Here is a 15,201-nt window from a genome sequence, read left to right on the forward strand (position 1 = left end):
CCAACAGGAAGCAAGCATTTAACTAGATAGCCACTGGGATATATTTTAGTGTAGAAACACTTGCAGTGGTATAGTCCAACAGACACAGATGGTTAGCTGAGTAATTAATAGCATAAAACAATACACTGCCAAAAAAGGGCAACACAAAAATATCAAGAGCAGGTTTTCATTGTCATTGGTTAGATTATTTTATCAGAAGTCCAGTGAAGAGGTGTGAATGATTTTCGGTACGCTGCACAGAGAAGAAGGAAGTTAAGTCAGGGACAGATCTCATAGTCCGGCAAAGGAAACATGAGACAGATCCAGACTTACAGAAGAGATGATGGAGTTTGTACTTTTGTTACTTGGCCCTCAGCCTTTAGCACAGGTGGGGGAAGGCATTTTACAATGACATTATCACAGAATGCGTTCTTAACATGTTAAATCCTCTCAAGTTTTAACTGATAACTTAAGCGGTTGTCTGAGTACACCTGGAGCAGTAACTATTTTAACCAAAGCTATTTTTGGTATTTCAGAGAGTAAAATATTTCTCAAATATTTTAAATCTCTTTCCATTCAATAGTCCACATACTTAGATCAATGTTATTTTGCTACCATTTTATAGTAACATGGCTTGTTTACCTGAAGATGCTACTTGGATTCATATTATGTCTCTCAAACCTAAAGTGTGATTTTCCAGGTAAATCAACCCAAAATTTGGGACCTGTTGTCATTGCTAAGGACCCAGACAAAGACAGTTCTGGTGCTGCTGTGAAGAAAGCAGGATGACAAATAGCAACCGACACTTTTTTTTTCCTGTTTCTTTTTTTCTTTTTGTGTATGTGTGTGTGTGAGAGAGAGAGAGAAAACTGTCATTCACCTTATGGCATCTGAGTCAAGCTCAGCTCCAGTGAAGAGGATAACAAATGGCTACCAAGGCAGAAGCAAATTTATCAGCAGCAGCTGGTTAGACCAACTGGGTAACCCACAGTAGGTGCTTTCTCCTGGGTAACAAGTTACAGCATTTCAGGCTGTCAGCAAGTTCAGGAAATTCTCCTGTTTCATTCAGTAACACAACACTGACAGAGCAAAAAGAGACTCAAGCAACTCCACTGCAATTAGTGTTACTGATCTTCCTCAGATTACTAATACGGAAAGAAAAAAAAAAAGAAAGAAGTGATGTTGAAGCACTAATGAGCTGTAGAAGTCAGCAAATATCCATGTCATGAGGCTTCACTACATTTCTGTAGGTGTGTTTTCCTGTTTGAGCAATATTATCCTATTCAGAAAGGAAAAATGTCTTGCAAAGGTTTGTTGTGCTTCAGCTAAATACGTACATTTCAGACTTGCTCCCCCATCCACACCCATTCGTTATTATTATTGTATGAACCACAACCATACTTTATAAGAGTAAATTTCACAAGTTTGAAAAAAAAAAAATACTTTAGCATTCAGAGAAACCAGATGTTTCACAGATGTGAAAAAGCACTTTGATAATATCAAAACCAATCAATTCTGTACAAGAAAGTATAGCAAATAGTTTCGGAAACACAAGTCATGGCTCACCGTCATGCAACCAGATTCTCTCATACAAACACCAAAAAAGGAGAAAATAAAGAACGTAGAGAACAAAAAGTTTTCATTGACCTGATTTGTCAGAGATGTTGGCTGTGACTGGCGTGGTGGAGCAGCTTGTGTTAGCCTTTGCGCTGTCCTTGGAAGAACCAACTTTGGGTTTATTTTTCGTTGCCTCTAGTGCTTTGACCTTCTTGGCATGTTTACTTCCTTTGTAGTGGGCCTCGGCCTGGCTCTACAAAGGAGAACAAATCAGGCTCACTTTTTTCTGTACTTCTATATAACACAATGGATGACAAGGCAGAAAAGTGACACTTTCAATAGTAGGCACCATATTATTCCACCTAGAAAACTTTAGTAGCTTTATACTAACAGTTTTCCTAGATGTAGTTACTTACATAATTCAAACAACAGGATTTTAATGAATGGTACATGTTTTCAGTAATTTGGAAAAAGAGGCTTCAAGATTACAGAAAGCTCTGTCACTCCTAATGTAATTCTTTGCTGCCATGATGCTTAAAGATTTAAAGCACTATACAGATGTAAACACATCCAATTGAGAAAGATGCTACTCAATTTTCATGTACTTTTCCCTAGTCTTTATTGCCTGTAGTTAGAAAGAGTATGATGCTGTAACATGATTAAATAATCAATTTTTCCTTCTGTTTGATCTAGTACAAAAGTCATGAAGTATTTTCATCATTACACTAACAGCAATTGAAACAGGCATTAATGACATTATGACTTCCCTATTAGATCACGCAAGAAGGGCTAAAATGAAGAAACACCACACCTATAAGCTTCAGCAGACCCAAATAAAACGCAGAAAACTAAATACCTATCAGTCTTGGCTGTTTTACAAATTGCCTTGAATATATTTTTCCAAAGACTAAGAAAACTGGAACCTGAAGGACAGGAAGGAGAGGAGATTTATTTTTTTTTATTATTTTTTTGTGTGGTTGAAGTGCTTTATATATAATGTACTCTTCTTGGTCTGCCCAAACAGAACTGTAAAAATATGTACCAAGATGTAATGTTTACTTCACCTTTGTCTTGAAACTACCTTCAGAAACTAGGTCAGTGTTTTTGAAGTTGCACAGCTAAAGCTAGACACATAAATAAATGACCTTTTTTTCAGTGATTCTGAGTACCCATTATTGTCCCTGACTCCACATAACCAGCTGCCTTGACAAATCAGGCCACTTTATTAGGTGCAAAACTAAGGAACTACATGCTTAATACAAACTCCAAAGCTTGGAAATTTCAGCTAATGAATTTAAACATTTTTCTTGACTTCTTAAGAAATTAATTTACAAAAAAATTGCTAAGAAACATAATTTTATACAAAACACAATTTTCATAAAATTATACTATTCAGCAATAGATTTGCATTATTAATATTTCCAAACATAATTTAAAAAAAATAATTTCACACATACTACTAGGTGCCTCTATTGAAGGTTACATATTAACTAGAAAAAGTTAATATTGTAGTTCATTTCAAAGTAAAACACTCAGAGAAAGCATGCTTCATGTAGCCAGATGACCACATCTTGGCACCTGGCATATAAAAACATCAGTGCAAGTAAACTTTAACCATGTTCATGCAAAAACACATTCTCTCTTCAATTATTAGGACTATTTTACTTAGTTCACTGTGTTAAGTGAAGCAAGCCATGAAACAAGTCACATGCTTTTATAAAAAGTAACTATAACATCTAAGACGTTTGAATCCCATAGAGTGCTGCCATAATGAGGAAAAATCATTTTAAGATCAGCAGAAATGGGCATTACAATACAGTCACCTTGGGACAGCATGTAATAAGAGTTTTATCGTATGGCAGAGTGTAAGTGAAGAGTAGAAACAGCTGGACCAGACAAGAGAATAGACAGTGTGTGGGAGTCCTCATAAAAATTATATGCACTATTAAAACTGAGGGAGAACTGCTGCTAAAATAGACCGAAGTTCGTATACACCGAAGCTTCTGAAGTGATTATACATCCTGTGAAACACAGTGCTTTCCACCTCGAAAGGACAGTGTCGGTGGCATGTTGTGGCTGCATCTCTTCTTTTATAGCAGATTTCAGTAAGCAAGCATTCAGTAAGAAAGGCTGCCAGGTAAGTTTTACTTTGAATTCCTTTGAAACCGAGATTTAAAAGAACCCTTTAGTATAAAACCCGTATAGAGTCTACTCATCAATTGCTATTAAACTATTTCTTGATTTTAAAACCTCTGAAATATTAACACATGTACAAACACAATTTAAGGATTATAAGGAAACAACTAAACAGCTATACCACTACTACGACGTGCACTACTTAAAGGGACACTTGTCAACTTCTGGGTTGGACCTCTTCAGTTCTGAATGGGGGTAGAGGGGCACAGAGCTCTTTGTACCCTGCTATGTCGATGTGCCTTACGCGGCAGGCACAGGAGTCGCACCCTGACTCTCTCCATCCTTGCTGGGTTTTGTCCATTTCTCTTAAGCTTTGCTTAAGTTGCTAAATGACGCACTAGAAGGAGTGTTCACCATCAACAAAATTAAATGAACTATTCACACGTGATGGTGTACAAAAAGTGAAGCTAAAAATTGAGGTGTATACATAACCTTTCTGTTCCAATACTTTTAACTTCAAGTAGTAGCAAGTACAAGATTTTCCACTCAAGCATTCTCAAGTTGATGATGTCCCTTTAAATATTTGAACTCTGCTCTGCGCATATGTGTGCTGTTGATAGGATCATATGCTGTCTGAGGCCAAAGCTAAAACATAAGAGACATAAGTGCACTCAAGAGAAAGACTTAGTAAGTCAATTCCTTGATAACAAGCCTTTCTGCTGATATTTGCAATAATAATGGCTGCAATATCAGTCATAACCTACTACGGTCTTTGATTCCCTTCATTCAATCCTCATATAGTGTACATGAGACCTGTTGAGAACAAACAAGCCCAGGCAGAATTAAAATTAAGATTTCCATAAACACAAGCAAAGCCTCATGGAAACGTGGTGAATGGACTCACTTTTGATTTAGGTTTTGTAATTATTATAATATTTTTATGATCAAATTCATAGTTGTACACTGTAAGGCCAAAAGGCATTGCTATAACCATCGAAGTAGGGCTTCTGAAAACACCAGCCTGTTCCAAAACTGTTTGAACTAGTCCATATTCCTTTAGGGAAAACAATCGTCCAGTCTTGATTTTAAAGTAGCTAGGGATGGAAAATCTACCTTTGGTAAATTGTTTCAGTGCTTCACTTCGTCAGTTAAGTACATACCATTTATTTCTACACCGAATTTGTCTAGTTTCAACTTCCAGTGGCTGGATTTTGTTAAACCTTTTTTTTTTTTTTTAGGCTCTTTCCACTCATCTCTGTTCTGTAAGTAGAAACACAGACACTCTTTTCAAACATGAAGCAAGAGGAGCATTCCTTGAGATAACGTAGCGATGTTTCCCAGCCACATAAGCACTATTTTCTAACCCTTTCAGACACATCTGAAGTTCAGAGTTTGCTTATTATTCACTGTGGGATAAATCATTTGATCCAGTTGCCTTTTGGTAACTGAGATGCAGTATCAACACGGAACTGTGTTCTGTGTAACTGTGTTACAAAAACCATGGGACTTTTCTGGAGTCACGGTAAGCAAAAGAAAAAAGGACAGCTGTGGGAATCTGAAATTGGAACTCAAGTTCTGATTATTACTGGTACCAATTATTCTGATTATTAATGTCCTGATCATTACTAATCCTAGTTTTATAAAATATTTGCACAAGTACCACATTAAAGGCAAACATATTTGCTCCAAGTCCCATTTAAAATGTGTTTCTGACACAAATACAGCAACACAGTACAGGTTACGAGCTTTGTAACATACATCATTGAAATACTAAACATATCTTTGAATGATATGTTTAGTGACATAAAAAAATGAGATAAAAAAATTTCTTTTTAGTTAAGACAACAGGCCAAACATTTATTTTCATTTGCTCTGATAATCCAAAGGACGTTCTGTACACACAAGATTTAAGTCACATGTATAAAAGAAAGATAATTTACCAGTTTTAACATAAAACCCCAATAAAATATAAAATTAAGAGTAAATATATTAGGAATGCACTATTTTAAATGGATACAGCATGTACTTTTTGATCATCATTAACATTAACTAAACTAAGTACAACTAACTCATGCAAATTCTGTATCATCAAAGCAATATTTGAAAAAATAAAAAAAGTCTGGAAAAACCAAAATAAAGATATGTAACCTTAATGAATCTCTCTGTACTCATGTACTGTGATGCTTTTTAATTGCATAATAATTTATTCCAGTGTATAGGGCTGCATTTACTGTAGGGATGAATCAGTTCTACAGTAAAATAATTTATCTGTGCCACAATTCAATATTATTGGAATATTTGAATTTTTTATTTTAAAAATATTTAGCTACATTTATAGCTTTTACAATCAAAATTAAATGTCACCATTGAACTTTTATTATTATTATGATTATAATTAAATCAAATGCTTACTAGGTTAGAGGATGACACTTTTTGAAAAAGTGGAATAAAAAAATATATCATACGAAAGAACTCGCTACCTGAAAGGAAAATCTAATTTCCACTTAGTTCTAAAACTGGTTGTGGTCTACTAGCTCGGTATATACACATTCCATTCAAAATGGAATCCTCCTACTTACTAGAAAGTACAGAAAGTTGTCAAGCACTGGCTAGTAAGATTTAATGAATAGGAAAAGCTTTAAGCTGTCATAAATGAGACATTAAATACCAGAATGCAAACTATACCTTTCTACTGACAGGCCAAATTCCACAAAAGTGTTTATGCATTTGCCTGGCATTACTTTTTGATCAGCAGGATGCATATTTTAAGACACTGAACATATGTCTAAATCTTCAGAAGATTATGGCTTAGTGAAAAGCTGTATTCTGAATTCAGTTGCAAATAATTAACAATATCACTGACAGACAAATAAATATGCAATTTTCTCCCATTGTTTTTCAGATTTCTACACCTTAAAATGGTGGGAGGATGCCTGTCTTCCCTTTAAGCAATCTAGGTTTTTACTTCCATTCACAGTCTTTAAGTAGTAATTAAAAAAACCCAACCAACTAAACTTTATGTTTTGTTTGGGTTGGTTGGTTTGCTTCTAAGAAAGCCTTCTATGCTGTAAGGACTAATGACTCGGTTGTAAGAGTCATGACAAGTTTTTCCTCTCTTAAAAATATATTTCATTGACACACACAAATGATCCAAATGTTACATTTTATTTAAAATCTAAAGTTAATTGCTACTTTCAACTACAAACTAAGTTCGAAATCTAAGCATCAGGATGTTAAACTGTGAGACTATCTACAACATGTAAAGCCTTATATACTAGATTGCATCTAATAAAACATCAACAATGCAAATCTTAATCTTCTACATGTAAACATACTTTTTGAAATAAATGTGAATATCATTAGCATATTGTAGTGCTTAAAATAACTTCAGTAACTTTACTTTGCATAAGCTTAAATACATGTACATGTATAAATACATACATACATAAAGGTACAGATACCCAGGAAACATACAGATCATACAGATTTCATTGGTAGTGGTATTACCTTTAAGAAAACTTTGAAATTCAAGTAAGTCCGCAGTACAAAATATTACGGAAAATTATCCCTGTCAGGAGCAATGACTGACGGTATATTTGAAATCAACACTATTCATTTTGACAGTTCACAAGCGACTGAGCTTTAGAATCTATTTGGCACGTGAATGACTAATTAACTGAATTTATTACTACATGAAGAGACAAAATATTAACCTACTGGATCCCTTCAATGACAAGCTGATGCAAGGTTTTACTAAGCCTAATGGTTTAGTGTGTATGGGTGTGAGAACAAGATTTTTTTCAGGTTTCTTCAGGATCAGCTGAAGTAGCCCTTCAGTAGGTCTTGATGGAAATAAGACCACCGGGCCACCAACAGTCAAGTTGAGTGCTTGAACCTGCTAATATGTTATCCAGTCTGGCAATTAACATATAAAATTAAATCCATGTAGAGCAGCATGACATTCGGAAAGAGAAATACAGAAATAAAGGGAGACTCTGAAGCGTCCACATGGGAAGTCCAGGTTCATGCCTTAAACTCTGCAATGCCAGGTGAGTGCCGTAACTACACGGAGCTGAACACGGTGGCTCCTAGCTCCTATTTCTTCTCCCTTGCTACTGCATCTTTTTAAAGCAGGAATTCCGCCCAGGGTGGGAAGTGTTCTCACCAGCAATTTTATGTATGTATTCATTTGGTGGCAACACAGTGGTAGTCTCCAACGAAAACTATTTTCTTGAAAATACCACAAAAGCTTCTGCCAGTAACAGTTCAACCACATAGACAATTTACAGCTGGAAGACTTAACAGATATGTAATAAACCTGAAAACTCCTATTCTGCTCTGGAGTATCTACAAAGATAAATTCTTCCTGCATACCATAAAAAATTTTACATAATTTTAAGCTAAAAAAATAATCTAACATGTCCTAAATATAGTCATAACATACTCTGTAGAAAGACCACCTCTCAACACCTGTGTACTTGTATACACTTTGTATACATCAAGCTGATGCCAATTCCAGGCGGCATACCGTTATTACAGAATTTCCTTATTTTATAATTTTTTCCGAATACTTACAACATCCTCATAATATTCAGGTCTTTATCCTAAATTATTGATAGCTTGACTAGGCCTAACTAGTACTGGAAGATAAGTAATAGTATTCTTGTAAAGGCATGGATCTAAGCAAGGCCATGACTTCCAAAATTCCTGGTAACTACAGAATTCCATCATAACTACATAGTCTCAAACACAAAAAAATTCATTGATTTTGCAGGTGAAGCTCTTAACTTGGAAGCAGCTAGGCTAACCGTAGCTGCATTACTCTAGGCATTACGGAGAAGTGGTTTAATGAAGTGTGTGCGGCATCCCTATGAGAGCTCCCCTGACATGGCTGCAATGGCAGTGGTCCTGTTAGAGATGTGGAGGAACACAGGGGTATTTACATCCATAACATACTGTCATTTTAATTCACAGCAGGTCCTAAACTATAAAGCTCCCTTTCTTAAAATAGCAAGAGATCTACCAAATGTTTGATCACATAGTTTGCCTGTTAGAACCATCTTGTAAGAGTATGCATATTAATGTGAGGAGTATATAAATTAAAAAGAATTTAGACTAGAATCATAACTTCAATAAAAATTACATGAAGTGATAAATTAAGAAGCAGTGTTGAAAAATTTAGTTTTATCTCATTTGATATTAATAATAGATGTAATTGAAGAAATCTGCAAAATTGAAATGTTCACATTTGTTATACGAGAGCTATGCATTATTTTTTCACTTCTGTTCTCAATGGATTTCTAAAACCTAATTGCTCCAAATAGTAAGGTAGATTACTATTGAAACAGACATAGAAAAATAAAAAAGCTGTGAAGATCAGCCATTTTTCATCAAAGAAGTCAATTCATATTTTATATATCTAACCAAACTTAGTTAAAAGCTCTGTTAAATAGCTGTTATTTGAACATAACTTTCAGCATGTTATAACCCTGTACCCTATAATCGTGCAATATTTCTGTCATGTTGCAGCTAACAACTTTCATCATTTTGTCAGTTCTGTCTACAAAACAGAAAATTACCTTCACAACTTCCTGAGATTTATGCTTTTAATTACCTCCTATCCGCTTCACTACCCTCCATGCCCAAAGAATCAATATAAATAGTCTTATTTATAGGGAAAATGTAAAACATTTGACAAAGTCGATGACAGTTCTGTAGATTTTTATTTGATGCTATTGATTATTTTGTGTGTTATCTTTTTGACAGCATGAGTGATTCATTCAAATTTGCAAAGTTAACATTTGGTAACACTTGCCTAAACTTCAAAAATTTGCCTTCTGGCTTTTTAAAAAGGTGATCACTATAATCACATCATTTTTATTAGCTATAAATGCATTCAACAATAAGATGACTTTCAGCATCTCTTAATGCCCCATCTGCTTTTTCTGATCTGCCTACAAGGTGTTTTTTCCTGATTTTGGAGTCTTTGCAGGTGACACCAAAAAGCAGTAACGACTTACAGTCATTACTCAGAGAGCAACACACTGCACAAACACAAGTTTATTTCAATAAAATGATATCCTATCAACAAGATGGGACCTACCAGGCTGTATCACAGTCAAAGACCTTTCTACAAGAAAGAGAAAGTGTGCAGAGGGAAGCAGATACTTGTTTTGGACGTGATCAACAGATGACAAACTACGTTTTAAAAAAAAAAACCCAACCACCACCAAACAAAAAACAAACAAACAAAAACCCCATGTGGACTGCTGGCATAATATATTTGTGAGTTTGGAGAACAGAGAGGTTTGGTTGCTGAGGAAAGGGACTGGATTAGCACTGACATTATTGCATAGTGCCCAAGCTCCAAAAACTGTGGACTATCAAGACAATTAAGGATGGAGAAGAGCAGAGGGAAGTTACTTGACGACAAAGTGATGATTCATAGATATGGAGGAAAAAGCAATTCTGCAGAAGCCAAACAGGTTTCCTTGCAACTGCAACTCACTCTTCTCTTATGGCCGCAAGCTAGTGTCAGATGCCGTAACAGAATGTAATAGACATCTCAGGGACAGTCTGGCCAAACCTCCACAGCTGCTGGAGGGACTTCCTGCCACACAGCAGCTGCAGGAGATGCTGCTGATACATCTGGTGGCCAGAAGGAATGAGAAAGAACGAGCCAAGAGTAGGCAGAGAAGGAATCTATGTGGGATAGAAAACAGCCATTTTTCCCCTTGCCCTGTTGCTACTGGACCCTCTTACAGGTATCATAAGGATCCGGCAAACTCACTCAAGCTGCTTTTTGTTTCTGCTAGAATGTCTGTAATATAAATAATTAATATCAACACGCCAGACCTATGTAATTAATATGAAAACTTATTTAGCAAAGTTTATCTATAGTCCACATAGATATATCATGAGTTTGGAAGGAATCCCAGAATTCTTAAAAGGAAAAAAAAAATTTTTTTTCAAAGGATAAACTAGATCTTTCTTAGCAAGTCTTGCTTCCTCTTGGTGGAATACAGTTACGTCCCTTGCTCTGGTGGCCTTTAAGCAAGCTAAAATCTGACTCACTGCCACAATCTGTTCCATGAAGAGGATTCTTCCTCTTCTGCTGCATGGTCTCTGGTAGTAGTAAACACAACTGAGATAGTTCTTATTTATTCTGAGCTGGATTATAACACAAGACTGTAGCTTGAACTTTACTGCCACGCTAGTCATTGCTGTAACTGTTAATGGATGGTGTTGCTTTTTTTTTTTTTTTTTTTTTTTAGAAACAGTTTTCCCAAAAAACTGTGTAACAGAATAAAGTTTATGCAGGCTGGAATAAGTATCTCATTGACTATTATGACTATTATGACTCATCAATCTCATCAACTACCAATACTCATAACGCTATCCTTCCTAAATTGAGATTTCCAACTTAATTCAACAGCAGTTGACCCCTGGTATCTACCATCATTAAAAGTTTGTTTAGGTAAAAGCCCTTTTCTCTGTTCCCTCCTCACTTTTTTGCCATTTCACTTCCTTTGAATTGTTGAGAGCTCTACTAACTTTCCAGTTTTCTGATATAATAATCTTGAGGTCAATTAACTTTCTCCTATCTCTTGTAATGCTTATTCTCCTCACTAAATCCTGTTTCAGGAAAAAGAAAATCCTGCTTCGGGAAAAAGAAAATAGAAAGCAAACTTAATGAGTGGGGATTCAGTTCTAGAAACAGGCATCCAAGTATGATTTGGGATGTCCTCAGGTTTGCTGCCTGACCTCCAACTGCAAGTCCTCTGTCAGGTCTACCAGCCTGGTGTGGATGTCCCAGATACCTCGGATGCAAGACACGGGTTTAGGCACCTAATCCCACTCTAAGCACCAGCTACAGCATCTTAAATAGATCATGTGAAAAATATTGTTGAAGCAACGTCAGTTATCGCTGTTGTCAGGTCAACACTACTACTACAGATAAAATTCCCATTCAAGGACCTCAAAGTTCAGGCTATTAAAACAACTTTAGTTTGGTGATACTTCACAGAGGTAGCATTTTCTTTTACTGTTTCTCAAGATTTGGATCATGTCTTCTGTACTACAGTTTCTCCTGGAGTTAACAGAGCTCGGAAAGGGTGCTCAATTCTGTCTGCACCAGCGTTTACTAACAGAAAAACACAACTTCCAAATTGACCAAACTGCAGCTAATGAATTCTAAAAAAGGACAGATAGAATATGATGCTGAATGTTTATGAGTCAAAACCCATCATTTCTTTTTTTGGAAGAGGATAAACAGATCAGGCTAAAACTAGACCAAATTTAGAGTTTGTACACATATGTTTTCTTCATGTTGTACTTCAAATAATTGTTTTAGAAGTACAAACTGCAAGATCCTGAAGAATTCTGTTAGGAAACACTGTTCAAATTATAATACGGTAGAAGAAAAATAGCATCATCTTAGCAATTTTTATTTTTCAAAATACAGAATGCATCACTTCAACATTAGATATGTTTACTCCCACATTGGAGACAACCTATTTTAAAGTGTCCTTCCATCCCTGATATGAGGCTTTCTCTTCCTGCAGATAGCTACAGATCCCCGCCTCTGAATCTGATGCCAGAACACTCTAAGCAAAAAGTTAAACCTGCAGACACACTAGCAGAAGAAAATTGAAACCTTTGCAATTTACTGTATTAATTTAAGTAGGAGGTTTGACAACTATAAATTGATGAGTCTGAATTTTTTGTCTATTGATCCAGACCAGTGGGTGTCCACAGTGTAAGGAGAAGACTGCAGGCAAGGAAACCAGTTTTCTTCTTCTCACAGATGAATATCCACCGGTCCATATGTTACTCATGCAATAAATAAAGCACTGCTAGAATTGGTCAGAATCTTCAAATACCACGCAAATGAAATTCACAGAATCATTAAGGTTGGAAAAGACCTTTAAGATCATCAAGTCCAAGAATTCATTTATGAGAACACAAGTAAGAAAACAACTTAATAGTTAGTTCTGTCATTTTTATTTCATTTGCTTGCACAATTTAGGTCAAAGGAAGTTCAAAGGAACAAAATGCCCGTCAACAAGAAGGAGCATGTCAGCCTTGTAGAGCTAGAAGAAACTGCAAGTGTGAAGTGGCTGTACTACAAATCTCATTCTGCAATGTGCTATGCTCAAGGTTTTAACACAGGTTATCACAGTTTGATGCCACCTGAGAGGCCCTCAGTACATCCTTGGGATGTTACATGGCAGAACCGATTCACTGAAAGATTCAACAGTTACAAGGTTCACAAATACCTGATTCCCTTTTCCCCAGTCAGCAAACACAGGATCGACTGTAAAGACCATTCCACTACTTAAGCATAATTTCACATTATAAAGGGACCAAAAAGTAAAATACAAGCAAAGAGTCCAGATTTTTATTTCTGTGAAGGAGCTTTTACCAAGCTAAGAAAGGACTATAAGAGTCTGCCGATCTTAGCTGAAAGCCCGTTACCATTACCTCCGCAAAATTATAACAACACAGATTGGGGGTGGGGGCGGGGGGAGAGGTGAGCATAATACCTGAATAAAATAAGATCTCACTTTCTCTCTCTCTCAAAAAAAAAAAAAAAAAAGCAACACACACTCGGATAAATAACTCTTAAGGTCAAAAGACTGGAGGAAAGATTTAAAATCTTATGTAAGCTTCCCAGAAGGTGAATAATCCAATGAAAGGCTGGATACCTTTTAAAATAGACATGCTATACTATGAAAACTAAGTCTCCAATATTCCTGTATGTTGTGGTTATGAAATATTTGTGAAGCTTAAATTTATATTTAAGAAATTTCTGGTATTAATAACACTACTAGAATCTCAGTGCATTCTAAAAATCAATTTTCCAGGTTGATTGTGAGTGTCCTGGTAAAGCAAACTGCTGTAGAAAGTAATTTTATCACTAACAGTGGCACAGTCATGATGCTTCATCTTTTCTTACAACCATCCATTACAAAAGGATGATGATATTTTCTAGTAACTAGAACTGAGCATATTGATCACATTTAGAGAGAAAGGAGCACGACACCCTATGAATACACCCACCTCAGAAGAAGAAAGAAGGCTATAATCTGCCATGCTTTTGTGATGCCACTATTGAAAGCTAAATACGATACGCACTTTTTGTTCTACTTTGTAAGTCTAGATAGGAAAAATAGCTTGGTTGGCAGATGTACAAAATGATATAACATTTCAGCTCTTTTTTTGCTTTGAACTACTGAATTGTGATTCAATCCATCTGCCCAAAGTGCTGTTTGTCCACCTGACTGTCAGTGCAGACAAAGTGAGTGACTCCTCTAGGCACAGGAGCCATCATCACAAGGACCCTGACCTCAGGAGGAGAGGGAAGAGGAGGACAGGCTGAGATGCCTCCTTGGTGATGGAGTAAGGCCCAGCTCAGAAGCAAGATTCAGATCCACAGAGCCCAAGGAAATTTTTAAAGACTTTATTGGTTCCTTGATTTAGTCAGTAAAAGTAGGTATCTGGACCAAGTATCAGAGCAGGAAGATTTTTTTTACCTTAAATTTTAACCTTAAAGAGGAAAGACAAGTGAACTAAATTTTAAATAATGACTTTTGAAATTGGTTAACTAAGTAGATATTGCCTCTTCAAAGAAATCTTAATAGACTTGTCAAAAGACGACAGATTTAGAAGTCAATTTGGAGGTAAGATAGCACTGCTTCAAAACTCTTACCAGCCTAGACAAGAAAGCCCAACTGGGGAAACCACTTCACAAGACACTTTTCAAAGTGGAATGGTAGAGGCAGAGAAAATCAGAGTAATAGGTATGGGTGCTTTACTGCGAATCTCTGTGAACACCAAGCACTCAAAGGCTTTGAAGAGGTGTCTGCAAACTAACTATTAGACTGAGATTATAACAGCAAAATATGTAATAGTAACACATCACTTAAGGATTTGTTCTTACAGTTCAGATCAACAAAAAATCTGAGAATTTGGGGTTTTTTTAATTAGCTTAATGACATTAGTAAGTAGTCTCCAGGAACAAATATATATTTTGAAGTGTCAAAGATAATAATAATTTTCTTAGACATAGTTTTCTTGTATTTCTTTAATTTTCAAGCTACTCAGGAAAAAAATTAATTGGATATATATTTTAGACATATCAGTCAATGTATTCTTTTGTAATAATTTTTTTTATTACACCTCAGAAAACAGTTTCCTTGAACCTTATCATACTCAAAAAGACAACTAGAAGTAATTGTTCATATTTATTACAAATGAAAGTTATTGGAAGAGTGACTTCTTTAAGAAATCGGAAGACATTATCAGCAAGGACATAGAAACAACAGGAAAAACATATTTCTTCTGGAAGAAGAGCGGGTATGACATGGAGAGCTCACAGGGAAGCGTTTCTGTCTGCTCTCCCTCCTTTTTAAAATTTTTTTTTTTTTTTTTTTAAATACCTCTTGAAGGTTACTGGACTATCAAATGGGATATTGTCAATGGACGTGGCACTGGATATCGTGCTAGACCGATTCAAGAAAATCAAAG

General features: G+C 35.8%; 1 protein-coding gene across 3 annotated transcripts in view; it reads right to left on the reverse strand.

Moving 5' to 3' along the window:
- Positions 1-15,201, reverse strand: part of ZNF385B (zinc finger protein 385B) — a gene marked incomplete at its 5' end in the record, with an annotated part of 138,817 nt that overhangs the window by 22,228 nt on the left and 101,388 nt on the right. For all 3 annotated transcript variants that reach the window (XM_082001756.1, XM_082001754.1, XM_082001755.1), the window contains one exon: positions 1,627-1,789. In XM_082001756.1, coding sequence (XP_081857882.1) covers positions 1,627-1,789 — 163 coding nt within the window. The remainder of the gene's footprint in view (positions 1-1,626; positions 1,790-15,201) is intronic.

The sequence above is a fragment of the Phaethon aethereus genome, assembly GCF_964289735.1.
Source record: "Phaethon aethereus genome assembly, chromosome: 6".
Classification (NCBI taxonomy): domain Eukaryota; kingdom Metazoa; phylum Chordata; class Aves; order Phaethontiformes; family Phaethontidae; genus Phaethon; species Phaethon aethereus.